The 27,859-nt window shown below is 51.5% G+C and overlaps 1 protein-coding gene across 2 annotated transcripts; it reads left to right on the top strand.

The window, feature by feature from the left end:
- Nucleotides 1-433: 433 nt before the first annotated feature.
- CSNK2A2 (casein kinase 2 alpha 2) lies at nt 434-27,246 on the top strand. Of its 2 annotated transcripts, XM_058813255.1 has the most exons (12): nt 434-646; nt 841-952; nt 11,720-11,821; nt 12,531-12,581; nt 18,581-18,640; nt 20,609-20,692; nt 21,498-21,608; nt 21,823-21,924; nt 22,238-22,338; nt 23,058-23,206; nt 23,394-23,487; nt 26,844-27,246. In XM_058813255.1, exons 1-11 carry the CDS (start codon nt 543-545, stop codon nt 23,468-23,470), a joined length of 1,053 nt encoding a protein of 350 aa, XP_058669238.1. In that variant the 5' UTR covers nt 434-542; the 3' UTR covers nt 23,471-23,487; nt 26,844-27,246. The 2 variants fall into 2 exon arrangements, with proteins under 2 accessions (XP_058669238.1, XP_058669239.1); XM_058813256.1 differs by lacking the exon at nt 26,844-27,246 and having other exon boundaries at nt 23,394-24,910.
- Nucleotides 27,247-27,859: the final 613 nt, after the last annotated feature.

Raw genomic sequence — 27,859 nt, 5'->3', positions numbered from 1 at the left:
TGAGGGTGGCAGAGGTGACAGTGCCTGCAGTGGTGTGAGGGAGCGGCGCGGGAGTGGCAGGCTGCGATGGCGCGGGCAAGAGGAGGCTGGGCGGGTGACACGGCTGCAGAGGGGTGTCAGGCTGTGGCGGGGCGGTGACCCGGGACAGGTGACAGAGGACGCGAGGTTCATGTGGCGGGACCCGGCGCCCGAAGGGCGGGCGCGATGGCGGGAGCCGCCGAGGGTCCGGACCTCCGCGCCGCCGGGGGGCGCTGCGCGGCGCTGGGCGGGTGCGGCGGCGGCGGCGCCGTTTCCGGGTTGGCTGCGCGGCGCTCGGGGCGGCCCCGCCTGCAGCCGCCGGCACCGGGCCCGGGCCTCGGCAGCTCCGCGGGCCCCGCGCCCGCCGCCCCCGGGCCGGCCCCGCCCCGCCCCGGCCCCGCTCCGGCCTGGCCCTGCCGCCCGCCGCCGCCGCCCTCCTGCGCGCCGCGCCCCGCCTCGCCGGCCTCCCGCGCCGGCCCCGCGCCCTCCTCCTCCTCCTGCTGCAGCCGCCGCCCGGCGCCGCCATGCCCGGCCCGGCCGCCGGCAGCCGGGCGCGGGTGTACGCGGAGGTGAACAGCCTGAGGAGCCGCGAGTACTGGGACTACGAGGCGCACGTCCCGAGCTGGGGGTAAAGCGCCATGCGGGGACCCGCCCTCCCTGCCGCGGGAGGGCCTCAGCCCGTGGGGAGGGTTCCCGATCCCCCGTGCCGGGCTGGGCTGGGCTGTCCCGGGGGGCTGGGAGGGGACCCCGCTGCCCGGCCCGCTGCCCCGTTCGTTATCCACTCTTCCCCCACCGCCGCCTCTCTCCTCTTGGTGCCCGCAGCAACCAGGACGACTACCAGCTGGTTCGAAAGCTCGGCCGAGGGAAGTACAGCGAGGTCTTTGAGGCCATCAACATCACCAGCAACGAGAGGGTCGTGGTGAAGATCCTCAAGGTGAGTATCCCGTTGATGATGTAGGGGCTTGTGGTGGCTGGGAGCGAGGGAGAGAGGAGCTGGGTTGGCAGGGCCAAAGAACTGTTGGATCTCTTTCTTCACCCCAAAACTCCTCTTTTCTCGTTAAGGACATCGGGATGGTGTGTTTGGAAATGGATTTGGTGTCTTGCGTGCTGTAGCGATGTTTTGATGTCTCCACCCCTCCTTGTCCAGGGTAGCTCAGGGCTGAGAGTTCCTCTGGTGGGGGAGAGCTCTGAGTCCTGACATTTGAACAGCGTTTCGTGTTCTGCCTGTGTTTGGCAAATCGTGTCTGGCAATGCCTGTCTAAAACAGCCCAGGGACTGCCATTTCAACAGGAATGTGAAGCCTGGAGGGGAGAATCCCTCTGTTAATCTCTAGACAGCCGGCATGTGGCCTTTTCAGAGCCAGGCTGTGGGATGCTCAGCGGTTAAAAAAACACCAATATTTTATATTCAGTCCTTTAGAGGATCTGATGAGAAAAATAACTTCATCACAGCCAGACTACAAACACTATGGAAGCTTGAGGAGACTCAAGGAGAACTACCAAAGTTTGGCAGTGTTGGTGACCTGTGTGCTGGTGTGTTGACCCTGGTGGGGTTGGGCTGTGGGGACCTGTGCAGCACTGGGAGGTTGTAGTTTGGGATGGCTGTGCACAGGTTGTACACTGCAGGGCATGTCTCACAGTGTTGAACACTGAAGCAACAGCTCGCAGCGAGCTGGGCTAACTAGCAGCACTCTGTGTTGGTGATCTCAGGTCAGGCAGGGGAGTTAAGACAGAGATGAAAGGTTAGAGTTGCAGTGTGTTTGGTTCTGGCTTGGCTGACACTTGTGGCTGTCACTTGTTGGACCAGCGACACTTGTCACTTGTTCCCCAAGAGCACGTGGGAGCCAGTGTCTGACCATGGGTGTCCTAAGAATTTGGGCACACACTCCTCCACAGTGTGCAGGGGGTTCTGAGCTCAGTGTGCCCCTGCAGCCGCTGAGAAGAGCAGCTTTCCAGGACATGCATCTCTGCAGGGCTGTAGCCTTAAGGCATTCCCTGGATCCACTGGGACAGCATGTCTGGCTGTCTCTGCTGACATTCCCACTCTCTCTGTGCCTGCTTCCTTGAGATCTGCATTGGTTTCCCAAGGAACTTGTCGTGGTTTGTCCAGCCAGCACTCCTGGGAAAGGTGTGATCTTCCATCTGCCTCTGGGAGGAGGCACACAAACCCCAGCTTTGGCTGTGGGCAAGGAGGTGCCCAGGTGAGCTGTTGGGGAGAGCCTCTGTGGCTGAGCCTGACATCAGGGCAGAGTGGTGAGGTTCATGTGTCCTTGCCAAGCCAGGTTCCTCTGGCATGCTCCCCCTCCTTTGGATGCTTTCTGTGGTTTGGGGTTTTGTCTTTTTTAAAGCAGATGCAGGCAGAAGTTTTTGCTGCGAGACAGTGGTCACAAGTGGCAAGTGCAGAGCTGGATTTTACAGCAAGATGCCTTGTGGCTGGCCTGGGGAAACTGCACACTTGTGCATGCTGCTCTGGAGCCCCTGATGGCCTCTTTGGGACTGCTGTGGTTTATTGAAATCCTAGATCTTGTCCCACATGGAAAGGCACCACAAGGCTGAGTGGAGGCTGCAGGGAAAGTCATCAGAATCCCTGCTCCTGCCTCTTCCCAGCCCAAAGAGCCTCCCCTGGAGCGATGCTGCCCTGCCCGTGGCAGCTGAACTCTGTCACAGCTGGGGAGCCTGTCAGCCCTGGACACTGAGTAGCTGGCAGGAGTCATCTCAGGGCAGCTGGGTGCTCCTCCTTGGGGCCTGAATGTGTTGCCTTAATGCCCTGCAAGCAGGAGACTGGGTTGTCCCAGATATGAAGTGGTTGGTGTTGCCACTGCTTCCCCTGGCCCTCCCCACTTGCATTAACATGCAGACAGCATTCCTGTGAGTGAGCAAGGAAAAGCAGAAGGTCCAGATAAATAAAGATGAACTTTCTCCTCAGTGGAAAGTGGGTCAGTGAAAAGGGAGTTTCAGAGCACCACGTTGTGTACATTATGAAAACCTGTGAAGTGTGGCAATAGCATCACTCTGATCTGTGGAAAGTGCCTCTGGTTTCCTGTAACTAGGCTCAAAACTTAATTGTGAATGTAATTGCATCTATCTACAGGGGAGCCTTGGCAAAGGGGCAAAAGGGCTGGGTATCTCTGTTCCTCCTAACTGGGGAAAAATTTGGATTCTGTGAGATGAGAAATGCAACCAAAAGTCTTCAGGTTTTTGTGTGGTGCAGGGATGGGTGAAAGGGAAGTACCATGGTTGGGCAATGGATGCAACTCTTTAACACAGTTGCTCCTTTCTCTTTAACATTTTTGAGAGTACACACTATAGGTGTTAGAGGGAGTTTTAGCAGGAGTTACTGTCTTGATATCTCAGCTTCATGGGAAGTCACTGGTGATTCTTCCTGGCCTTTGCTCTTTGAAGCAGCTTGTCCCTACTGAGCTCCAGCTAGCACATAGCAAGTACTTCCCCTGCTTTGGTGTTGTACTACCTGAACATCTTGTACCATCCTCCACAGAGGTCAGGAAATTTTATCACCCTTTGATGCAGAACTGAGCCACAGAGATTTCCTGTGTGACTTTGGGCAAGTCCCTTAGCCTCAACAAAGCTGAGACGAGAGCATGGCTCCTGGTTTAGGGCTGCATGAGGGAGATAACTGCTCTGCCTCTTAGGGCAGCCACTTGCCTGGTTTGTAAGTGCTCCATGAAGACTTCAGCTTTGGACAAGACCAGGAGCTGAGGGCTCTGGTTGGTACCACAGTGCTCTCTGCCTTTTGGACTTCCCCAAAGCAAGGTGTCCTGTTTCCCTGGCCAGCACCCAGCATTTCCTTTCAGTTCTGCTGCCCCAAGTGCAGCACCAGGCATATCCTGCAGGGAAATGGGATGTTGTTAGTTGTGGTCATAACATGTATCAGCAAAGGAAGAGAATTAAGATCATGCAAATGACTTTGACATTACCATTTTCTGGATCAAGGGCCTTACAAATATGATGCTCTTAATGTCACTTTTCCTGGGAATATTTTGCAGTTCTTTTTTAAAAAGGCAAATCAAGCAAGTAGGTTGCTTCTCACTCCACTGCAGCAGGACATCAGGATGCACTGTGTAGGATGGTGTGTGCAGTGGGGCAGGAGCCTGGTTTGCCACACAAGACACCCCCTGCCCAAAGTCCTCCAGAAGCTTTTATCTTGAGCACTGAGGCAGAGGACAACTCCCTCCCTTTTCAGTGTACGCAGGGAGCAAAGAGTGAGAAGTTCTGAAGTGTGGGGACTGCATTGTACTGACCTTCCTGCCCCTCAGGTTAGCATGGAGTGAGCCAGCAGCTCTGCTCCACACTCCCTCACTGGTGCTGGAGGTTCCTGTCTGCTCTTTGATCTGCCTGGCCTGGGCACAGCTGTGGCCCTGCCTCCTGCCTGCCTTGGGGCAGCCCACGTCAGGAAGGGGGAGTGTGTGAAAGTGTTCTGTACGTGTTTTCATGTCGTGCTTAAATCTGATGCTAAGGTTTGACTCCCAGGATGGGGCCTGACATTCCTCAGTCTGTCCAAAGGAACTTTAAGGCATCCTTGTTGCCAGTGAGTCCTGTGTTGTCTACATGCAATGCAGGTATCTGAAGCACAGCTCTCCTCTTCCACATCTTACCACACAGAAGTTTTTGATGGAGCACTGAGGTCAGTCTGTGCTGTCTCTTTGATGAGCTTCTCATTTTGTTTTTCTGCTAATGCAGCTCCAGAATGTCTCCCTGCATGCCTTTCAAGTGAATCCTCTGTTCTGGGGTAACTGTTCTTGGAGGATGTGAACAGTGTTGCAAGCTGCCACTCTAAAAGCCCAAGGCTGACTTTCCACATTGCTTGTAACTGCTACAGGTGATACCATGTAGTGAGAATGATGCTCTTGTAAGGAGTTACCTGCAGTTAGTGCTGAGTGCTGGCTGTACCACCTGTGTAGGTGTGTCCTTCACCTCCCAGTCTCCTGTACTGCCTCCATCCCTACTGCACCCCTCCATGGGGGTGGAGATTACAGCATCCATGTTGGCAGGTCTCTACAGGAATCAGGAGTCATCCTGCTTTTGTGATGCCCCTGTGTGTCCATGTATGCTCTGCCTGCCTGCAAAGCATTAAACCCATCAAAAAGAGGCTGGTTTGTGTCCTAGTGTGGTTACTCTGCATAGGCACAACATGGCTGGAGGTAGGGGAAGAATGCAGATGCAAGGAGAGGGACCAGTGAGATGGAGGTCCTGCAGCAGTGATGAAATAACCTTTTTCTCCTTTGGTGGCTTTTGTCCCTCTGTGCTGAGTCCATGCACTGGAAATTTCAACCATGTACATGGTTTCACAAGTGCATTCTTGCTTGTTTGGCTTTGTTTTTCCCCTGTTCCCCCATTTGGGCTGTGTGAACCCTCCAGAGCTGCTCCTTATACCAGGCACTCTTGGAAGATCCTGCCAGTGCTGAACTCAGTTATCACTCCAGCTAGAGAACCAAGTTGGGATGGTGGCTCTGCCAACTTTTCTTCTGTCTCTACAAGCTTTAGAGCCCACATACATCAGCTTGTTCTAGAGGGTGGCTGAAATGACCCTCATGCTGCTGTGCAGGAGGGATTGCACAGGGAAATAGGATTGGCTGCTGTTGGTCCCTCAGGCTGGAGCTTTTGACTGCATCAGTGACCTTCCACCAAAGCCGTTCAATGTCTGCTCCTGCTAACTCTGTGTCTCTTGCTCCTCCTGCATTTGCATGCACTGAATCAGCTCCCCCTGGCCCACTTCCTCCTCTGGCAGTCTTGAAATGAGCCCTTTTGCAAGAGAGATGGGCACACAGCTCTGCTCTTTCAAACACCAGTTGCCCACAATGAGCTTGGCAGAGTTGGCTGCTGGAGCCCAGCCTTGTGAGAGCTGAGACCAACTGGGACAGCACTGGGTGCCTTCAGAGGCCTGGAGATGCAGCTGGTGACTCTCCTGGTGGTGGTGTAACACCAAAGAACTGATGAGCTGCAAAGCTGCAGCTCCCACGTGGAGAAGGGTGAGATACAGCCTTGTGTCTGTTTGCAGGGCCTGAAGGAAGATTTCCATCCTATGGAATGGTGGTGGTGGGGATCAGGGCTTGGTCCTCATGTGTCTCACGTTTAGTTGATTGCAGAATTCTTGATGTATCATGGGCAGTTCTGAAGCCCCAGGAGGGCTGGTTTGGGGTGTGCCTTGTTGGAATGAAAAGGATGCTGAAGGAAATAATGAAACTGCCTTCAGAATACATGCTGGGATATTCTACCAAACTTAAGTATATTTTATTTAACTAAAAAAGCAATAGTACTTTTGTACTTTCAAGGTATGGTTTCCCCCTCTTTTCTAAAATTCAAGAGCAGCTCACAAAAGTTTGAATTTCCACAATGGAAGTGGTAAAATGCAAACAACCAACAGAATGTTAACATAAGTGGGCTCCTCGATTTTGTAGCTCTTTGGAATACAATTATTTGGTTTCCCAGCTGATGTCTGGCAAAATAAGCAGAGCTGCTCTGAAGCCAGTTTTCCTATTGAGCAATTGGTGTTGGGCTTTATAGGCCGATTATTGTGATCCTTTTGATAATACTTGCTAGAGACAAATGAGCTTCTAGTGCCAGCTTTGAAATGTTCAAAGCCTGTGACAGGGATGCTGCTGGAGCCTTTCACTGGTCCTGGACATTGTGTGTTCACATCTCCCTGCTTGTTCACTGGAAGCATCGTTGTATTTCCAGGCTATTCAGGCTTGGTGAGCAAATAATTGATTTTTTTTAATGGGGTGGTGGAATACATCACTTTAGTTTCTCATGGATTTGTATCTTTTGACTGCTAAACCTTCTTTCCTGCTGTGCTAACCCCAGTTTTGTTTCAGAGCACCTGCTGGGCAAAGCCCAGCACCTTCTGGGATTCCTTCAGAGCAGCACGTGTGCTCCTCAGCTGGCAGCATGTGTGCACTGCCAGGCTGCCTGCTCTGGGCTAATGGAAAATGATTTTTATGCTTTGGACTTAACTCGTATTTCACATGCCTTCCTGGTCACTGCTTTTCTTTCACAGCGAGAAAATGCGTAGAGAATTTTGGGTATCAAATCTGATTTCTCTCTTTGCTTGAATTCAAGGAATGCCTTCCCAGGTTGTTGGGGAAGGCTGGAACTGGAGCATCTGACAGAACAGTGTTCTCCCTTTGCTCTAGAAACCAAGCAGAAAAGATGTTTAGCCAGGCAGTCATTTATTCACTCTAGACAGGAAGTGATGGTTGCAGTCCTTTATTTAAAGGTTTATTTTAGCAAACAATGTTAATTCTCCCAGCTGGTGTTTACTGCAGCTGGACTCCTTCCCTGCTTACAAGTTTGCATGATCCTGTGGGAAATGACCCAGGATCTGTTCTCTTGGTCACAAAAAGGTGGTTTTGGATCAGGATCTCCCTGACTGCAAAGCTTATTGTGTGGCATTTTTCACCTGTGCAGAGGGATAGCTTTGCATGATGCTCCCCAGACTTTGGGCAAAGAGAGTTGGGATAGCTCTGGTCACTGTCACTCCCTCTTCTGCCTTTCAAGGGAATTGAAGCATCTTTATCCATTTGGGTGGTAGGGTGGGAATCCTGCAGCCACCCAAGGAGAGGTGGCTGAGGACAGACACCATCCTCCTGTGGCTGGAAGTGATATTGTCCCTCTGCTCTGGGCACTCACAGTGAGCTGCATGTTTTGTCTCCACAGCCACCTCACTTCCAGTTTGCCTGAGGAAGGAAGCAGTTTTCTGGGAAACTGGAAAACTGGCTTGTGCTAGACAGTAATGTTGTTCTAAGGGTACTGATGCAGTTGAAGTAATGAAACCCCTCCCAGTGTAGACACGGTTAAAGTGAGACATGTCTTTTAGCCTGGTTTCCTATGGAAACGAGTCTTACGCAATCCTGCTGTCTGTCAGCCTTTCTCCCCCTCCTCCCCCCAGGAGTTTTTGCACTGGTTGGCCAATTCCAACCAAATGCGACAGAAGTCTCCAAGCTGTCAAGTTTGTACAGATTTCACACAAGTAGGTGTTTGCACAGAGCAGAGGGACTGTGTTGGAGCCCCCTCCAGAGGGAAGGGTTTGACCCATACTGGTCACTGGAGAATTCCCAGCAGGGAGGAAAGCTTTGAAATACCTCTGGCGTGGGAACAGATGGAGGTGGAGGCTGTACCTGTGGAAAACATTGCCTTGCAAACACAGGCAGATCAAACTCAGGAGCAGTTAATTTTGTTGAGGTGCCTGCTCCTTTCCTCGGCTGGAAATCCCCCTCCCTGTGCAGGAGGACTGGCCTGTGTAGGAAGCACAACCTGAAATGCTGCTGTTCATAGCCTGGTTTAATAAAATAGCCTTAAAATGAGTATTGTTAAAAATACTCTGGCTGCAAGGGCTGGTGTTTTAGAAGCTATCCCTGCTGGGAGAGGCAGATGGTTGGAGGCCATAATAGCTTCAGTTCACATTTAATCCATGTGTGTTTGGAGTCAACATCCTTGGAGAGACAGATCGGGTGACTCTCAGAGACAGTTGTAGCAACCCAGACTTAATCCTGGTGTGTGGCTGAAATGCTGCTGCCAGCCTGTAGTTTCAGCTCTGCTGGGCTCTGGGACATGAGGGAAGGCAGCAAAGTTTCTCTGGTTTGAACAGTTACCCCCAGTGCAGTGCTGGCCATGTGCTGGAGTGGTTTGCACCAAGGGGTTTGACTTGCTTGATTTGACTTGACTTATTGTTTCACGGGATGCAAGAGCTTGGGCTTGGAATGGGTTACTGGGCAAAAAAGGAGCCCCAGTGATGTGCCCTTGGATAGCACATGGTGTTTGCAGCAGTGGTGTGGGACCTGTGGGTGGGAGGTGGTGTGAGGCTGGGTAGGTGAAAGCTGTGCAGGATGGGGTGCAGGCCTGCAGTCACCACTGAAATGGGGAAACTGTTCCCCCCATTGCTGTCTCTGAGGACACTCCTGGGCAATAGCTTTTCCTCTGAAATGACTTCAGCCAATGGCATTTCTTTTGCCTCATCCTTGTTTACTTAGTGGTGGAAAACCCCACTCTGAGTGTGTCTGAGGATGCAGAGCCTCCCAGCCCTGCCTGGAGGCTGGTGGGGTCCTGGTCCCAGCTCACAGCTGATGTGGGGATGGTGTGGCCAGCCTGGCCTGAGCTCTGCAGTCCTGCAGCTTAGCAGGAAAATGTGCAAACAGTGAGTGGCTTTTAACTCTCCCTCTTGCTGAGACAGTGTTCACCCAAGTGTCTTCCCTTGGTGATATCAGAGATGCTGCTGGTGGTGATTATCTGCAGGCATTTCATTTAAAAAAGACCAACTTTCTTCTCTCCTTTTTTCTACAAGTCACTGATTTTGTCTGCTCTAGTGTTTTAGTGTGTGGTGGGTAAGGGTAGATTTCTGATGGAGATAACACAGAACATTATTTTTCCATCCTGCAAAAGGTCAAAGAAACATGTGGAAGACAAGGTCAAAGAAAGTGTGGAAGACAACAGCTCCTGCCCCAGTGGGAGCAGTGGTTGCTGTGAAAGGAGAAAAGGGAATCTTGGAGGGATGGAGGGATATCCTCCCCTGCCTAGCTGATGCAAAAGGCCCCTGAAATAACTACAGTACAAAGGAAAAGGTGTTTCAGAGTGGGCTTTGGGTTCTCTTGGCTGTGTTCAGGGTCTGTTTCAGCTCCCAGACAGGTGCAAGTGCTGCAGCAGAGAGGCTGGAAGGCATGTCTGTCATAGCCAGGCCATTTAGGGAGCACCTTCAGGATATCAGTGCCTCAATTCCTCTTTGAAGTTCCTTGGAAAACAGCTTGTGTGTGCATCTGCCTCACTGGACAAGCAGAGTAACCAAATTACATCCTCTAATTCCATCTTGGCCTTCTGGTAAGATCTGTGCATGTGGGTGACACAAGGGCGGTGTCTGTCTCCGTGCTGACATCAATTAAATTCGTTCCTAATGAAGCATCCTCCTCTCAGGTTCCCTCACTCTTGCTGGTTTACGTGCCCCTGCTCTGGCTGATTCTCCCTTTCTCCAAGCTCCAGGAGCTCCAGCATTCTCTGATGCTGCCCTGGGGCTGTGGGTCCCACTCCCCAGCAGTTCCTGCCCAGCATCACTCAGCTCTGACAGCTGCAGTGGCCTTGCTGCCATTTTCCACAGTGGCTTTGTGAGGTGCTGACGCTCCCTGTGCTGGCATTGGTGTTATTTTTGGCACTTTGCTTCAGGCTGAGATTCTCATCTTTTGGCTTTAAAGTCTAGCTCATGCCTTTTAACTTGCAAGAGGAGAAGAGCAGTATTCGAATCTGAAGGTTTCAGCCACCTGAAGAGCCTGGAAATACAGCATATTTTATCACTTACATAAATGCCATATTTTCCCACTATACAAAACCTTCTGTTCCTTCTCCTGTCTGCTCATACATTTCTGCCAGGGGTCTGAAAACAGGAATTGCCTTGGATTTGCCTGTAAGGGAAGTATGAGTTGTACCATCAGCATTCTGTGGCCGTCATAGAAGTGGAGGCTGTGGCAGAGGTGAGGTGGTGAGCATGAGCTGCTGAGCTCCTGTGGCTCCTTGTCCTTCACACAGACATCTGCTAAGTGTGTTACTTTGGAAAGGTGCCTCATACCTTTGCCATTCCTCATCACACCCCTCCACACATACCAGATTCAGTGCCAGATGATGAATGTTTTAGAAAGCTCAAAGTCTGGAGAGGAGTACTTTCATCAGCAGCCTCAGAGATGGGCCTTTGCTAGCAAAGGGCTTTACCAGTCCCTGCAAGATGTCTCTGCAGTTCTTTTTAGTGGTACTGGTGGGGCAGGAGGGGATGTTCCAGCTGTGGAATGAAGGACTGCTAGACTTGGTGACTTGCAGCTGCTGCTGCCCACACTGGTCAATAGCCAAGGCTCATTAAAGAGTCTCACCTCTTATCTGCTCTAAACTGCCTTTCATTTCCAGCAGGCACAGAGCTGGGGTTGTGCTGGGAGTGGATGAGTTACAGAAACGTTCATTAGCATTGAAGTGAACCACTGGATCAGCAGAGTGTAAAAGCCAGCCCAGGCACTGAGCCTCTGCCTTGGGAGCAGCTGTTCTTTGTCACTCTCCACAGGGGGATGTCCAGAGGAAAGCTTACTTTGCAAAGAGGGCTCCTGAGACTGAGCAGATGAGAGGAGGAGTCAGAACTGTTTAAAATGTCTTTAGGCTTTAAAAATAATCATGGTTATGGATGCAGTGACATGCAGTGTAGTTGGCTCTGTGCATTTGAGGTGGTTGCAAGTGAGGCACAGCAGTGTCTGAGCTTACAAGTAATCTTGGTGCTGAAGACTCTCAGGTTATTGCTTCATGGGATTCAAGTACTCATTGGGAAACAGGCTGAAAAGTGAAAGACTGGTTAGTGCTGGTAAACAAAGCAGAGCTGGGTCCACCATGCTTGTCCTGTGACTCTGAGTGCACAGCATGAATCAGTATGCTGAGGTTACCACACAGCAGTCCAAGGCACTTCTAACCACAGTTACTGGAGTCACAGTTCTGTTTGTCTGGAGTGGTTTGATTGTCCCCCTGATGCATTGAAAGGTTTTATGGATGAGAGGGAAATCCTAGCTCATGCAAAGTGTCTGTCTCCTCTTTGGTGCTAAAAATGTTCCCATGTGAGGGTGGGAACAGAGAAAGGAGGGGAGGTGATGTGTTCCAGTCAAAATCAGTGGCAGAAATCAGTGTTAATTTCTGGAAGGACTCTCACTTCTAATTTCTTTTGTCTATTTAAGCCAGTGAAGAAAAAGAAGATAAAACGCGAGGTTAAGATTCTGGAGAATCTCCGTGGTGGCACCAACATCATTAATCTGATTGACACTGTCAAGGATCCAGTGGTAGGTGCCTGTGTTGGGGGGGTGTGCTGGGATTGCCTTCCCACCAGCTGGAGGCACAGGCTGGTTGGTTTGGTGGGCTCCTCTTCCTTTGAACATTCCCCAGACTCCTCAACACCCCTTCTGTGTCTTTTGTGAGTTGCCCCAGCTGATGGGGGAAAGTTTTGAAGTCCTACAAATTTTCTGTAAGAAAGCAGAGCCTGTAACCTTCTGCCTGGCATCTGTAACCTAAGTACCAGCTAGGGCAACTGGATATTAAGCCCTTTAATCCTTCTGGTTGCTGTCCTACCCAGTGACCAGTGCTCGTGCCATGGTCTGCAGTGCCACAGTTCCCCCATTCCTGGGGAGCTCTCTGTGCCTGGCAGCTGGCTCAGGGCTGTGACTCCCAGCCTGCTGGCAGCCCTGGAGAGGAAATCCTGCTGCAGTGTCACAGTCCTGGCTGACCTCTCTCCTGGGAGGCCTCAGCTCCTGGTGACAGGTTTTGCCTTGCCCAGTGCTCTCCCTGCTCCATGGCGAGGGGGAGCAGTGCTGGCCAGAATGCTGAGTTGGTGCTCAGAGTGTGGGGTGTGAGCAGGGCTGCACTTGCCATGTCCTGCTCCCACCTTGCTCTCCCTAGTGAGGGCTGGGCAGGAAGCAAAGGCTTTCTCAGGTCTCTTGTAGCCAAAGAAAGGTCAAGTGTGTATTTTAAACCATGACTTTTTCTCTCTTGCAGTCAAAGACCCCTGCTTTGGTGTTTGAGTACATCAATAACACAGATTTTAAGGTGAGTTTGCCTGAGGGTAGAGGAGGGAGGCTTCCCATTTGTGTAAAATGCTGTGATTTTCATATAATCCTCAAGAGCTGTGGGGGCAATTTAGAGTTTTCACAATTGTCAGCTTCACTTTTCTTTCTCCATGTAAATCAGAAACCTGTTAATGGGCTCTGGATGAAAAGGCATAAAAGATTTGTGTGCTGAATGTCCCAGCTCTGAGGAGTAAGGTGAACAGGTTAGATATTCTTGCTCCCTTCTCAATTTAGTAATCACTGCTGTGCTATATATTCAGCCCAAGTTAATCCCTGAGCTGAAGTGCCCTGTTTACAGCAGTGCAGTTTATGTAGTTGGTCACGTTTATTTATTCTGATTTATTTATTCTGATTTATTCTGGAATCCTTCAGACCTGGGACTGTGGGGTGGCAGAGGCTGGAGAGCTCATGTCCCACTGCCTGGTTGTGAGGGGTTGAACATTTTTGAATACATCTTAAGAGCTTTATTTCCTTGTCTGAGGCTGTAGCATTTTCCCTGGCTCTTCTGATGTCTGGGGACTCCCAGGGATATTACTGTTCCCAAAATGAGGGTCCTTCTGTCAGACTGCAGCTACAAAATGCTTCCAGACAAAAGGGATCTGTAATTAGCAGCCACACCTATCTTAATGGTATCTTTGCTTCCCCCATGTGAGCCTTTACCCTAAATCACTAAGTCAGTGGTGGAGAATTAATTGAGCAGTTGCCATTGGAAAGCCAGCAGTCATCCCTCCTGCTCCATTCAGGGATCTCTTTCATTCCATGTTATGGGATGGTGTTTTTTTCTTCCTTTCTGTCCCAGATCATCATGTAGGTACAGGTTTTGTAAGAAGCAGATGTGCCAAACACCCAAAGAAGGATCTTGGGCTGGTGTTTGTTATAAAGGAGGCAGCTGGCTCACAGACCAGCTCCTGCAGCCCTGCATGCTGAGGGGCAGCTCACATAGTTTGTGACATAGTTTGTGTCCCTGTGAGGTGGGCTGCTGAGCAGGATGCTGCCAGGTGGGATGTGTGTATGTGGGCAGAGCTGCAGCCATGCTGCAGTGAGTTCTGAGTGCTGTTTAATCTCACCTAGAGATAACTGCAGGAGCCACAATAACAGCAACTTGCAGCAGCATCTGCCCTGACAGCTCTGGGTGGGGAGAGGAGTGTTGTCTCCATCAAGTAAACAGCCATGAGAGGAGTGCTCTGTGGTGACCTTTCAGGGCTAATTAAAGCAGGTTTGGTTTGCCTGGGCTTTGTTGACATCAGCTGGGCTGTGCCAGTGCCTCTGTGTTGGGAATGTGCCCCTGTGCTTCTGTGACCCACAGCCTCCTGGGAATGCTGCTCCTACAAGTTTTTAACTTTCTCCTTAGAGACCTTTTAATTATTTCATTGATTTTTATTTTTAATACATGTCTTGAGATAAGCTCAGGCACTGGTACACCTTGCTGAGGATTGCTCTGTGTGTTTCCAAGTCAAAATGTGATTACACCACTCTGACATGTCCTTAGGGGAAAAAAATTATCCTCAAGGATATCCCCCAGAAACTGAAATGTGTCCATGGAGTGTTCAGCAGTACCTTGGGGCTTGGAGTCCATGGTCCTTTGGCCATCCTGGGCACATGGAGAGCCAGGCTGGGCACTGCTGCAGCACTGAGGACATTGGACTGGCACTGCACAAGTGACAGTGCTCAGCTCTGCCTGTTGCATTAGAAACAACCACATCAGCTTGCAGCAGACTTCTGTAGACTCCTGGGAGAAAGCCTTGCTCCTTGGGGAAGTCCAAATTCACAGCTGTACAAATCCAGGACAGAAAGTATTGATGCTTTTGATGCTGATTGGTACAAGGCAGGAATAACTTGTCTTGGGAATGCAAGTGTGTCCCCAGGGCATGCAGTGTGGCTTCTTGTGTTCAGAGCTTATTTGTAACCTGAATTTCCCTAGCTGTGTATGGGGTGTGTGGGTTGTTTGATGCTTCACTCCCATGAGCTGTCTGCCTGTTTGAGTAGGTTTTTGGGGCTGCAGCTAATTGCAGATTATAGGGCTGCTTCTACTGAGGGTGCCTGTGGGTGTCTTCTTCTACGTAGAAACTCCCAAGATGTCTCTTCCCTTGCTCTGAAGTGCCAAGCAGAGTACAGAGTATGTGAGACCACTTGTGTTGGTCTCAGCTTGCTCTGTGCTTCCACATGTGAAGTAGCTGGAGAGCACCCAGTCATTGTCCCCCTGCTCCATAGTCCTTACCTCCCTGGGCAGCCAAGTTCTGCTGGAGTTAAGTGCCACAGGAGCTAATCCAGGATCTCTTCTCTTTGTCTGGATGTGGCTGTGGCTGATGTGCCCATCTCTGTGTTGGCATCTGGATTCAGCAGCACTGATGAAGGGGCAGATCCCCTTCAGGGTGTGTGAGGGGTTCCCAGGGCTGTGACCCCCAGCTGCTGGCAGCCCTGGAGGGGCAATGCAGCTGCAGTGTTGGCAGTCCTGGCTGACCTTCTCCTGTGAGGAGGGCTGGGAGGCCTCAGCTCATGGTGCTTGCAGGTAGCAGGTGGTTGCTGACCACTCCACAGGCTTTCATTTTTCTCTGTCCTGTTGGCAGTAATTGCTCACAAACTTGGATGTCTGCTCAATTGTCTCCTTTCTGGAAGTTCCTTTTCCTCCAGCATTTTTTTTTTTTTTGCTTTGATGCTAATACTTTGACCCCTTTGCCTGTTCAAATGGCAGAACATTGTTCATGTCAGTGCACCATGGAAGTGGCTGCTGGATTTCCTCAGCTCTCTGTGCCTGGGCAGAGCTGCAGTTCTGTGGCATCCAAGATCCCAAATCAGAAGCACAAGCTTTTATTTCACTATTCTTAAATGATGAGAATAAACAGGAGACTTAGGTGATACCTCCCCAGAGCTGATTACATTTTCTTAAATTACCTGTCTGCTCCCTTCTGGAAGTGGCAACACTTGCCAGGAGGATGAGCTGGAGCCAGGCTGGATCTGTATTCTGTATTCTGCTGTGTGAGCACAGCAGCTTGTGTACAGGGTTAGTGTTTCTCCTCAGACCTGCTGCATTACTTGTCATCTGAGAGCATTCAAGCTCCCCACAGCAATTTGCCTTAAATGAAAGCTGCACTGCAGAGCCACATGCAACTGAGGAGCCATCAGTGAAATTAAATGTCTTTTGCTAATTGGTTTCAAACTAGAAATGAGACATGTGCACTTCAGCCACTGGCAGCTGTCATGTGTTCTGTAGCTGGTTCTGTGCCTGTCATTGCCCCAAAGAGGCACAGGGGAACAGACAGGTCTCAAGGAGCAGTTCTTGCTTGGGTTTGCTCTAGCAGGTGTGGAGCTGAAGATGAGATGGGTAAGGAAGGTGAGCAATGTAGGGTTGCTCCAGGATGTTCTGCCTGCTGGAGCTGTGGGTACAGTGGGCTTTTGAGTCAAGTCTTCCCCTTCACCTGCATTTTGGTGATTTTTCAGGCCCAGTTGCTGTGAGGGAAATGTGTGCATGGGTTTTATCCTTGTACATCTAGGGTTTGTTTAAAAGAATGGTTGTTGTCCTGCATAAGCAATGCAGAAGTAGAAAAGATTCTCCTCCCTTGTGTGCCTGCCAAGGCTGGATGCTTTGGGAACTGTTTTCCTTTTTTTTTTTCTTTTGTTTCTGCTGCTACCCTGCACCCCAAAGCAGTGTGTCTCCTCACAGCCACCCTGTTGCTCTGCAGATGCTGCTCCCTGCACGTAGCCAGCTGTGTTGCTCACTCAAGGGAGAGGAATGAGCATTTAACTCCTGTCAGCCCCATGCTGGGGAAAGTGTGTCTCTGCTTCCTCAGGCACAAACAGGATTGGTTTATGATTTTTCTGTGATGTGTGCCAGAACACCACCAAAAGCTGGAGAGGGGTAGTGGCTGCCTGTGGGTGGGTTTGGCCTTTCCTGGTGCTCTGTATGGAGAAAGGAGACCAGCCCAGATCTCTGAGGCCTCATGGGATCTTGAGTGCTGAGCAGATGTTTGAGATGGGCTTGTCTGCAAAGGGGATGGCTGTCCTGCCCTGCTAGGCCGGGCAAAGGGGATTTGGAGCCCTCTGTCAAAGCCTGCTTGAGGCAGCTGCCTGTGCAGGAGCCACTTGCAGTGGAAGCCTTGGCTCTGTCCTTCAGAGCTGTCTGCATTCATGGGCTGCCTGCAGGGTAAGCAGGCTCCTGCAGGGGCTGTTCCCTGTGCTGAGCAGAGCTGGGCACTGCTGGCCTTGGCACTGCCAGAGGTCACAGGGGCTGGGTTTCACAGGCAGCTCTCCCAGGGAAATCTGTTGAATGCTGTTTGCCCAACAGTGTTTGGGCTTATCATGGTCCAGTGCTAAAGGCCATGAGCCAGAGAAGCAGCAGCACTGCAGGTCTGAGAAGACATTGGTGACCTCCCTTCCATCCCCTCCCTTCCCACTTCCAGGCAGCAATAGGCAGAGAGCCAGGGAATAGGGAAAATGAGGCCTAGACTGGTAATGCCACTGCCTTTCCTGCCCTCCTCCTGCCCCAGGTGCATTGGTGTTGCCAGGTGAAGTCAAACAGGGCAGTGAATGCCAGAAGGACATGTTTTACACATTTCTCACAGTGTTTGTAACTTAGGAAGCCATTTAAACAGACCTGGAAGGACTCAGCTGTCCTCTTCTGGCCCTGTGTCCTGCATCAGTTGTGCACAAGTCAGGAAATCCATCCCTGCTATGGCTCTGTAGCTTGTGGCTATGTCTTTTTTGCTCTCTGCTCACTTGTTTGCTTCACTGGGTTGCTCCAAAGCATTAGGATCATCCCAGCTCACGAGAATACAATGCAGTTGTGTCCTGGAGGCTGTTAAAGCTCTGTGTGTGTAAGTGACACTTGTATATTGTCAGATGATTTCTGATTTTGGGGCTGGATGGGGGCTCTTTGCAGATGGCCCTCAGTAAGGCAGGATCCTGAGGATCTCAGCATGGGCCTGGAAGGGATCCAGGGCCAGAGCTGCTTCTTTGGAATGTGAATTTCAATCCCTTGCTCTGGGATTTTTCCTGAAGCTGCCAAGTGGTGCCTGTGATGGACAGCGGGCTCCAGTGCTGATGCAATTGGTGATTTGTCTGAGCTGTGAGATGATCCTTGTTTGTAAGAAAGGCCAGAGAGGTCTGGTCCCACTGCTGCCCTGTGAGTGTCCTTCCTTGCCCTGCCTGGCATCTTGCCTTGCTTTCCCTGGGAGAGAGGACAGCTCAACAAGGTTGGACTGACTCCACAGCCAGTGACAGATACAGAGCAGAAGGCAAATTTTGGGCCAGCTGTGTCCTGGTGTGGGAGCAGCAGGAAGATGAGTTTTCCTGTGATGGTGCTGGTGGCACAGGGCAGATTAAAGTGCCCCTGGAGCTCTGTCACCTCCACATGAGCTGCTGCAGGACACAGGAGAGGAGAGTGGTGGCAGTGAGCACTTCCCCACAACTTGAGTTGTGCTCCCCTTGGTCCCACCAGCATTCCTGTGCTCTTCAGTTGCATTAGCCTTTACCCTGGGATAGAGGAGAGGATAGAGCCCTGTGGCTCCTGGCTCTCTTTGTGCCTCCCAACCCCGCGCTCCTTTAAATTGATGTTTTCCTCTCCCTGTCACACCCTGAACACCTGAACACCTTCCATGTGTTCCCAGCCCACCTTCTTTGAATGCTGTTGTCAGTGCTGGCATATAAAGTCATCACAGTTACTTGACAACAGAAAAAAAGTCACAATTGTCTGTGCCTCCTCCAGAGCTCTGTTCCCCTTGGACAGACAGCCAGACATCTCCTGCTGGAAAGTTGTGACAAGTCTGAATGATGCCAGTAGCATTTCACAGGAGCTCTTGCATCCTTTCTAGATTTCCTGGCTGGTTTGAGATCAGGAGAGCCCTCAGGAATGGTGGCATTCATTGGGAACCTGAAATGGGTCAATGCCTGGAAGCAGATGGGGTTCAGGAAATTAAACTAATCCAAATCTGGAGTATTTATTTTCTCTTTTTTTTTTTTCCTCCCTCCCCAAATCTGTTTCAGCAACTGTACCAGATCCTGACAGACTTTGATATTCGGTTTTATATGTATGAGCTGCTTAAGGTGAGTAGCATTGCACATGACAGTCTGGATGGGGAGACCAGGAACGAGGGTGGCAGTAGTGGGGCTCTTGGGGCACTGTTGCTAAGTTACTTCTCTTGTGTTCAGGGCAGAATCCAAGTCTCATAACCTGGGAAGGTTTGGGAAGAGATCAGGTTACCTGTTTGTTGCTGTGAGATATTGCAGCCAAACTGGGGGCCTTTGGTCACCTCCAAACAGTCTGTGATGCTCTGAGGTCTGAAGTGTTTGTGGTTATGTCAGCAGGCAGAGCTGTGCTTGGTCTCTCTATGACTCTTGCACTGTCATTGGGCTGCTGTGAGGAAAATCAACTCCCAGAAAAACAGCCAGAGCCAGGACAAGGCCCTCAAGGCAGGGCTGGGGAGCTGTGATGCTAGGGAGAGTAGAAGAGAGGGATTGGCAGCTCCAGGCTTTCCCCTGCTGCAGTATTCAAATGCAACCCCTGAAGGTGAATTCTGCCCAGTAGTTATGCCAGCTGTTAGATGTAGCATCAGGATTTTCCTTTGACACCTCCCAGCCAAAGCTTTCCTTGCCCCTTTGATGAAAGGTGAGGAGTGCCCTGAATACCTCCCCTTCACGAGCCTAGCTTGCACTTCCCCATGGAACTTCCCTCCAGGAGCCATGGCAGGTCTGTGGGGTGTGCTGCTCTGGCTCTTGGGGGTCTCCAGCTGCAGGGCAGGGGAAGCACAAGGGAGAGCTGACAGCTTGGACCCATCCCAGGGCTAACCTGCTGGAGCAGCTTGGCTGGCTCGGGGCCTTGGCACTTCTGGGCTGGCTCTTTGCAGCTCCCATTGTCTGGAAATGAGTGGGACAGGCTAGGAAAGCCCTTTGTGCTCCAGGACATGATGATTGAAAGAGAATTCCTGAAACACATCCAGTGGGCTCAAGGGAGGCTTTCTTCTCTTCAGCCCCATGCTTGCCCACCTGTCTGCAAGGGCAGGACCTTCCTGCGGGGTGTGGGAGTGAGCCTGAGGCAGCCTGGGACTGGGATGGGAGGGGTGATGAAGTTGAGATGATACTTGAGACACAAGACACTAGAAGACACACACAAGACACTAGAAGAGCGTCATCCCTGGAGGCAGTTTGTGTAACCTGTTAGAGATCTCCTGGACTGGAGATCCAGGAGCACAGTGTGTGTGAGTCCTGTGAAGCCATGTGTCACAGCAGGGCTGTTCTCTGCTGGGATGAAGCTGTTGCCTCCTTGCTTCCCTCTGTGGCACAGGCCCAAGGACAGCATTGCTTCCCTGGCACTGGTGTCTTGGGTATTGAATGACTACAAGCTGTACCCTCTTTCTGTGCTGCTGGAGATGCCACAGCATCTGATAGATGTTGATGGATGGATCTCCCTCCCCTTGGAGATGAGAAAACAACATTCTCACCCCTTTGCTCAAGGGAACAGCTGCGCTGGGGGGGCAAGTGGTGCAAGGTCATGGGGCTGGGGAGCTTATATGTGCTCTTGCCTACAAGCTTGAAGCAGCTTTGCTCTCCCTCATGTGCTTTCACCTGCCTATTTTAAGTGCACTTTGGCTTAAATCAGCAGGGCAGAGGTGACTTTCTAACTTGAGTGTGTTTTGGGACACAAGTGGAAAGCCTCAGTGGAAGGCCATAAAACTGCATGCATGTAGGAATCATTCTCTTGCTAGGGAGAGAGCCTGACCTAGGAAGCACAGGGATACCCAGATGGGACACCTCTCTGCATTGTGTTCCTCAACAACTGTGCAGGGAACTCAGGGAACACCTGTGACTGCAGTAGGGCACAAGGTCCACACAGTCTTGTTGCCAGCTTGTCACTTTATCATGTGCAACATAAGAGCTGAAACTGCTCATTTCATGTGCCAGGGTTGTGGCACTTCCTGTGAACTCTTGCTTCTGGCTGAGAACTGTTTCATTGGTAGTGCTGTGCCCATGGTTACAGCCATGTCTAATGTGTGTGTGTGTGTGTGTGTCTGCCAGGCCCTGGATTACTGTCACAGCATGGGAATCATGCACAGGGATGTCAAACCCCACAACGTCATGATAGACCACCAACAGAAAAAGGTACTGTGACACCAGGGCTTACAAGCAGGGGTTTTCCAGGGGAACTGGAAACTCTGCTGCCTCTGTATCCATAGCCCTGGCAGATACCCCTCTAACCTGCACAAACCTCTGTAACCTTTCTTTACTGGCTCCCCTCCACCTGTGCCAGCATCAGGAGATGGTCAAAGTCCCACAGGGAAGCACCTCAGTGGAGTCCATGGCTCCCTCACTGCTGGGGTGTGCTGGTTAGGCCACAGGAAATGGGCAGCACAGGGGCCTATCCCATCATGGTACTTGAGTGCTGTGTGTGCCTCCCCCAGGGACCTGGAATTTGTGTCAAGGCACCAGTTGGTGGTCCACAGGTCTCTCTCTGTCAGTCAGCAGTGGCTGCACAGGCAAGGCAAGGTGTGTAAGGAAGGGAATCTCTTACTGGAGTCCATCCCTAGTAAGCATGTTGTTCATCCCTGCAGCTGTGGGGATGTGCTGAGCCCCTCCTGCCCCATCTTCTCCTCTCAGTCCCCAGGTAAAATCAACACTGCCTTCAGCCCAGCCCTTCTAAACAGTGGGATGAGACTTTTGCCTGTTCCTTAGTACTCAAGGACCTGGTGGTGCTGGTAAAATCAAAAGGCATTGGAGCTGTCTAAGCTGGGCTTTGCCCCACCAGCTGATGTTAGGGGAAAGGGAAAACCTGATCAGAGAACTGCTGAGAGCATCTCCACAGAGGGCTCCCTCCACCCTGGGCTCCACCCTTGCAGCAGGGGATTGAGGTTTGGCCAGTGGCTCCTCGTGCCTGGCTGGTGACTCTGTGTCTCTCTTGCCCTCCCAGCTGCGGCTCATAGACTGGGGTCTGGCCGAGTTCTACCACCCAGCTCAGGAATACAACGTCCGTGTGGCCTCTAGGTACTTCAAAGGACCAGAGCTCCTTGTGGACTACCAAGTAAGAGTCTGTCTCCTCCTTGCTGTCTGTCCAGTGATAACACTTGTGGCTGCACTTCAGCCACCTTTGGGTTGTCTGGTTTTGCCTGTCAGGGCATTGCCTGGGTTGGAGAGAGGCTGGCTGTGAAGTGCAAAGGCTGAGGCTGACTGTGCTTGTGGGGAACCAGGCTGTGGTGAGTGTGCCTTTTCTGACAGCTTCTCCTTTTCTCCCTCAGATGTATGACTACAGCTTAGACATGTGGAGTTTAGGCTGTATGCTGGCAAGCATGATCTTCCGAAAGGAGCCCTTCTTCCACGGCCAGGACAATTATGACCAAGTAAAAACATTGTTACCTGGCTTACTTTGTGAAAAGTTTGTCCCCAGTTCATCTCTGTGTGTACAGTGGGGAGGCTCTGGGGATGGGGCTGCCAGGCTGGGAGGATGCTGCTATGTTTGGTTGAGCCATCTCTGATTTTGCTGCCTTGTGTAGGAAACTTGTTTTCTGCACATCTTGCAAAAGCAAGTTTCAAGGAAGAAACTCCTTCTGTCTGGATGTTTCCAGAAGGAGGGCTCTTAGATTTGGGCATCTCTGCCTCTGCAGAAGAGTGCTAGGCTGCCCTTCTGCTCTCTGAATGTGCCTTTTGTTCCAGCTGGTTCGCATCGCAAAGGTCCTGGGCACAGATGAGCTGTATGGGTATCTCAAGAAGTACCACATAGAACTGGACCCACACTTCAATGACATCCTGGGCCAGTAAGTGCAGAAGTGAAATGCTGCCTTTTTTCCTTGTAAGCACAGAGAGGGAGATAAACTCATGTCTGTACCCTTGAGGCATTCTCAGCAAAGGCCTGCTCGATCCTCGGGATAACGGTGCTGCTTGCAGGCTTCACATCCAGCTGCTCATGCCATCTCGGGAAGTCACTGAAATGCAGGCTCTTTCCTTTTGTGTCTGCCATGATTCATGTGCCATCCCCTATTTCTTCTCCCTCCTGCATGTTCACATCCTTTACATGGAGATGTAGAAACTGAAGTTAAGTGTGGGCTGAGCAGCTCAGAGTCTTCCAGTTGAGATTTCTGAAAAGGACAAGTGGAATGGATGGAATAGTGAGGACAGCTTCTGTGAGGCTGGGATTAGTGAGGACAGCTTCTGTGAGGCTGGCTGGCAAGCCAGACATCAGTTCTAGTCCCAAGAACGTCACCCTGCCTGCCACATGCTGTTGTCTAGTCCCTGTAGACAGAAGGGAATGTACAATGCTGTACCTTCCCTGGCACAGGAGATCATATAATTGTGTACATAAAGAAGAGGATTTTCCACCTTTGGCAGGTGTTTGCTGGGCAGTAGCTTGTGCAAGGAAGAGCTGTGGGCTGTTTATCACAGCCACCTACAGTCAGAAGGGGCTGGTGGCAGGTGATGCCCCTGGGACATGGGGTAGTGCTGTGCAGTGACAGCTGGTCCCTTTGGCCCTTTGCAGGCATTCCCGGAAGCGCTGGGAGAACTTCATCCACAGCGAGAACAGGCACCTGGTCAGTCCTGAAGTCCTGGACCTCCTGGACAAGCTGCTGCGATATGACCATCAACAGAGGCTGACTGCCAAGGAGGCCATGGATCACCCCTATTTCTGTGAGTCTGTGCAGTAGCTGGGGCCAGCAGGGATGCAGTTGTGGGGGCACATTTTGGCTCCCCACTCTGCAAAAGCCTTAGCAGCTCTGTGGGGTTTCAGGGCAGTTTCTCTGGAAGGATTTGCCTGGGTGGAGCTTCCTCTTTATTAAATGCTGTTTCCTTTTCCTGCCTGGTCTGTCTCCTGCAGATCCAGTGGTGAAGGAGCAGTCCCAGCCCAGCTCAGAAAATGCTGTGCTCTCCAGTGGCATGACAACAGCACGATGAGGACTGGAAAACGACGGGTAATTCAAGATGTTTACAAATAAAAGCAAAACCTTCGGTCACACAGTGAAGGGAAAAGAACCAAGGACCCCCCCCTCCTTTCCCTCCCCTTTATACTTGGCAGAAATCTAACCTTGGGGGGGGTCTTAAACCTCAGTTCCTCTCTGGTGGTTGTGGTTAATGTAACTCTAACCCTGTGGTACCAAAGCCCTGGGCAAATGGTCTTGCAAGAGCTAAATATGTAGTGATATCCCCAGGGCTCCACACAACTGATTCTGGTTCACATCTCTATGGATCCTTCTCTTCCTTCTCAGTCCAGCCTTCCCCACCATGCTGGTGGGGACAAATTGGTCGTTCCACCATCAGCCCTTAGCATGCCTCTTTCTAAACTTGCCTTTCTGACTTGTAGACTCTGAATGAACCAAATTCAGGCTGGGGGTCAGCAGGTGCAACTCTGTTTTGAGGTCCAAGTCTTGACTGCTCACTCTGGGTTTGAATTTGGCCCTTGAATTCCAGTTTCAATTGTGAATGCCGGGGTGGTTGGGGGGGAGGGGGGGGGAGTTTGACAAAAAACAACCCACAAACCCAGCAGCATCTCGGGATTGGTTTGGAGCATTAAAACGAAGGCACTGATCCGAGTTGCTGGGGAGAGGAGATCCCCCCCTCCAGTGTGTTTGACAAAGGCTCGCTCTGAGAAGAAACTCAATAGACCTGCTTTGGAAACTTGTGAATGTGAGGGCTGCTCTTGTGGCAGGAGAGGGGAGGGACTATCCAGACTTTCCCACCGAGCTCAGGAAAGTCAGTGTTGCAAGATTTCTTGTGATAGGTGTGCAACCACGTACCTCATGACGTGGCTCCCATGAGAATTCGTGCCAGACGCAGACTTGTGCCAGAGCACAGCTCTGGAGCGGTTCAATCCAGCACCGCTGCATGGAGGAGTGGAGAGGAGGCCGGGGAGGAGAGCACAGGGAGGGGGGAGGATCCACAAACAGCGGTGTCAGGGCGGGGGCTGTGCAGCTCCTGGTCCAGGCCTTGGGATCCCACGCAGTGTTTGAACAAAGTCAGCCATTTGTTGAATTCCGGGGTGCCGATCCTGTTGGGGGGTGGGGGGTTCGTCTTATGGGTTCTTTCATCAGATCCCTCGATGGCTTTATAGCCCCACAATTCACAGTTGCCTCCTCTACTTGTTCTGTGTGTAACTTCATCAAGTGGTTCTGGTGACACTCAAACCTAGACGCTGGAGATAGTGTTTTCCCACCAGCACCTAAACACAGAATTTCCTTCTGCGGCATTGTTGAAATAGTTAATTTTTTATAAGGTTGCAATGTTTCTATTTGAAACATCTGTTTACATTCCATATTCCAATAAAGTTCTATTGGCATCGACAGCAGGTCAATCCATTTGTATAATTCACTGAAACCAATAAATATCTATACGTCTGAACGTCTGCCGTCTCAAATCTATGGGATAGCCAGAAGGCCTGAGAGCTGGAGGCCTTGTCTCCTCCAGGAGGGCAGGTGGGCTCTTCCAGCCCCTCTTGTCTGTGTTTTTTTTGGGATCTCTCAGTCTTTGGTTGCAGTTTTTCCTGCTGTCAGCCCTGAGAGTTTCTCTGGGGCAGATTGTGAGGGTTTGGGCACAGCGTGGGGCTCAACTCTTGTGCTGCACTGAGGGACAGACCTGACTGCTGTTACCGGGTGGGTCAGACCAGGTCACCAGTGCACAGCTGGAACTTGGGGTTCTCCACCTGTGCACCCCTCTGCTCATCTGCTTTCAGCCTGCATGGATGGCTTGGTCTAAAGATGTGCTGAGTAGGGAGTAGCTGTCTCCTTGCACCTGGGGACTGTCCTGGGTGTCTGGCTGAGGAGCAGCTGCCATCCTGCAGGGCCTTGCTAGCATTTGCTCTCCTGCAGAGGCTGCTGAAGGCAGTGAGTGTTGGTGAGTGTTCCCAACCCTCCTTCCACCTGCCCACCCTCCAGGCTGCCTGGCCTGAGGGGCTGGGGGGGTCTCCTGTGCTCTTTACGCTGTGCAAGTAGCAGCAGGGTTGGTTTGGGGTTTTAATATCAAGTTTTGAACTGATTTTAAATATCTATTGAATTGCTCCATTGAGAAGTGGATGTTTCTCATGGCCTGTCCAAGTTGCTATGGGAGAAGCTTGTCTGTTTTCCAGCTCTTGTGTGTTGGCATTCCCAGCTTCTGGAGGGGCAAAGCAGAGGAGGTGGGGAGAAGAAAAATGAGTTGAGTAGGGGAACTTCGGTAGGTGAACACTGCTGACCACTGTGTGTGAGTGTGCTGCATATAAATGCCTGACAGTGTCTGAACCTGGTGGTGAAATGTCAGGGTGCTGCTTGGGGAAGTGTCTGTTCTGTAAACCTACATCAGGAATTCTTTCCTGGTACCCTCAAGCAGAGGAAGAGCGTTGCTCTTCCAGAGACTGAAATGGTTTTCCCTGGCTGCATTAAGCAGAGAGGCTGGAACAACCTGCCCCTTATCTCCCCACATCCCTACCCCAGCTCTAGGGTAGGATGAGCAGTGACAGATTCATCCTGGAGGGAAACAGCAGCTGAGCAAGAGTAGTCTGGGAATGAGGAGGGTGTGGAGTCTCCTGATCCCAGGGCAGTGGGGATGTTTAACTGCAGCTTGCACCAGTTTATCTGTGCAGCCAGTGGCTCTTCCAGCACTCAGAGCAGGAAATCCTTCTCTCCTCTGGACCTTAGAAAAGCATTCTCTTGGCTGCAAGGACAGCCAGGAGCTGGGGAAGAGTGCTTTGTAGCCAGGAAGTTAAGAGGACTGGGGAACCTGCATTTTCATCTGCTTTCTCCTGGAAAAAGTTAGGAGAGTCCTAGTGCATGTTCTTGGCCTTTCAGCTGGCCTGGCTCCAGCTTTCTAGCAGAGGTACAACAGGGGTTTGGCTGAGTGCCTTGTAAGAGAAAAGGCTCAAAACTGAGCCCCACAGCCACTGAGGGATGCAATAGGAAATGGATGCAGCAAGCAGCCTTGCCAGCTTGTCTGTTGCAAGTGTGCTGGGCATGATGGGCACTTTTAGTGGAATTGTGGGAGGTGTTTGTGGTAGTGGAGGGAAACTCCAAACAGCAGGTCATGGGAAAAAAGTCCAGACTTGTCTTTGGCTGTCTGCGACAGTTCTGCTTTGCTGGACTGCATCTCTCTCTTTCCTTTCTCAGTTCTGCCTTCCCTTCTCTCCTCTTCCAAAGCAGGCTGAGGTTCCCTGCTGTCCCCAGGTGCAGAGGGCCATGCAGGGTGCGCCTGGGCCTGGCTGGGGTGGGGTGGCAGACCGGGGGCAGCGTGCCCAGCCGAGGAGCTCCATGTGGAGCCGGCAGTGCCCCGCGACGCTCACTTCCCTCCTCCCGTCTCTCCTCAGGTCCGATGCTGTTGCTCCCAATTTTCCATAAGCAGAATGAGAACCAAATCAAACGTCCCATCGGCGCGGTAGAGCGACGGCGGGCGGACTGCGCGGCGCGGGCAGGGCTCAGAGCGGGGCGCACGCCTGGCTGGACGGCACTCGCCTCGCCATGACCGCAGCCCTTCCCTCCGAGTGTTAAAGGTTCTTCTGCCTCTGTTTCCTTGTTGAGCTCTTCCTGACCCAGAAAGCGTGGAAATGTGAAGGGTGTGCAAAGCAGTTGTTGGTTAGTCGTTCCTTCCTCTGTTCCGGCTGTTCCCCCCCGACCTCTGATGGACCATGGTTGGACAGCTCGTGCCTGTCTCTTCCAGGACATGGGGGTTGCAGGGGATGTAGTATCGTGATGGACAGTTCTATACTATAATTAAAAGAATTCTATATTGTTGAATAAAAGTTTTAAAAGAAGCATGCAAGGAGGAGTATTCAGTGGGGAGGGAGCTGGAGAGTGCTGGCAGAGTGAGCTGTTCCCTGTGCCCAGCTAGGGCAGGCTGGGTGAGGAAAGCAAGAGAAAATCCTACAAAGTCAGTGTGGGCAGAGGCAAAGGAGCCACTTGCCACCTTTGGAGGTGTTTCTCCTTTCCCTCCTTAGGCCCCCACACTCTTCTGAAGGTGCCTGCCTGGGTGGTGGCCTGAGTGCTAATGCTGGTGCCTGTTTTTTCCAAACCTGAGAGGTCTTGGACATGGCTCTGTCTGTGAACCACTGGAGCTCGCATCTCTTCCTCTTTCTTGGGCTCAGGTTCTCCTCCTCCTTCCCAGCATCATGACCACAAAGCTCTGAGCCTGGGGGTCCTGCCCAAGGGCCACTGCACTGCAGGAGTTCCTCTCAGATGTGGTCCTTCACTGGCAGAGCTCAGGAAAGTCTGCCTGCAATAATGGTTGTTAGCCAAGCTGGGCTCTGGTCTTAGGTATTAATGAACCACTTGAAATTCTGTCTAAAAGCCACCACTGGACTCTGTATGACTGTACATGGTCATTTCT

The sequence above is a fragment of the Ammospiza caudacuta genome, chromosome 13 (assembly GCF_027887145.1).
Source record: "Ammospiza caudacuta isolate bAmmCau1 chromosome 13, bAmmCau1.pri, whole genome shotgun sequence".
In the NCBI taxonomy this organism is placed as follows: Eukaryota; Metazoa; Chordata; class Aves; order Passeriformes; family Passerellidae; genus Ammospiza; species Ammospiza caudacuta.
Note: the sequence above shows the minus strand (reverse complement) of the source record. Positions and strands in the feature narration are given on the sequence as shown.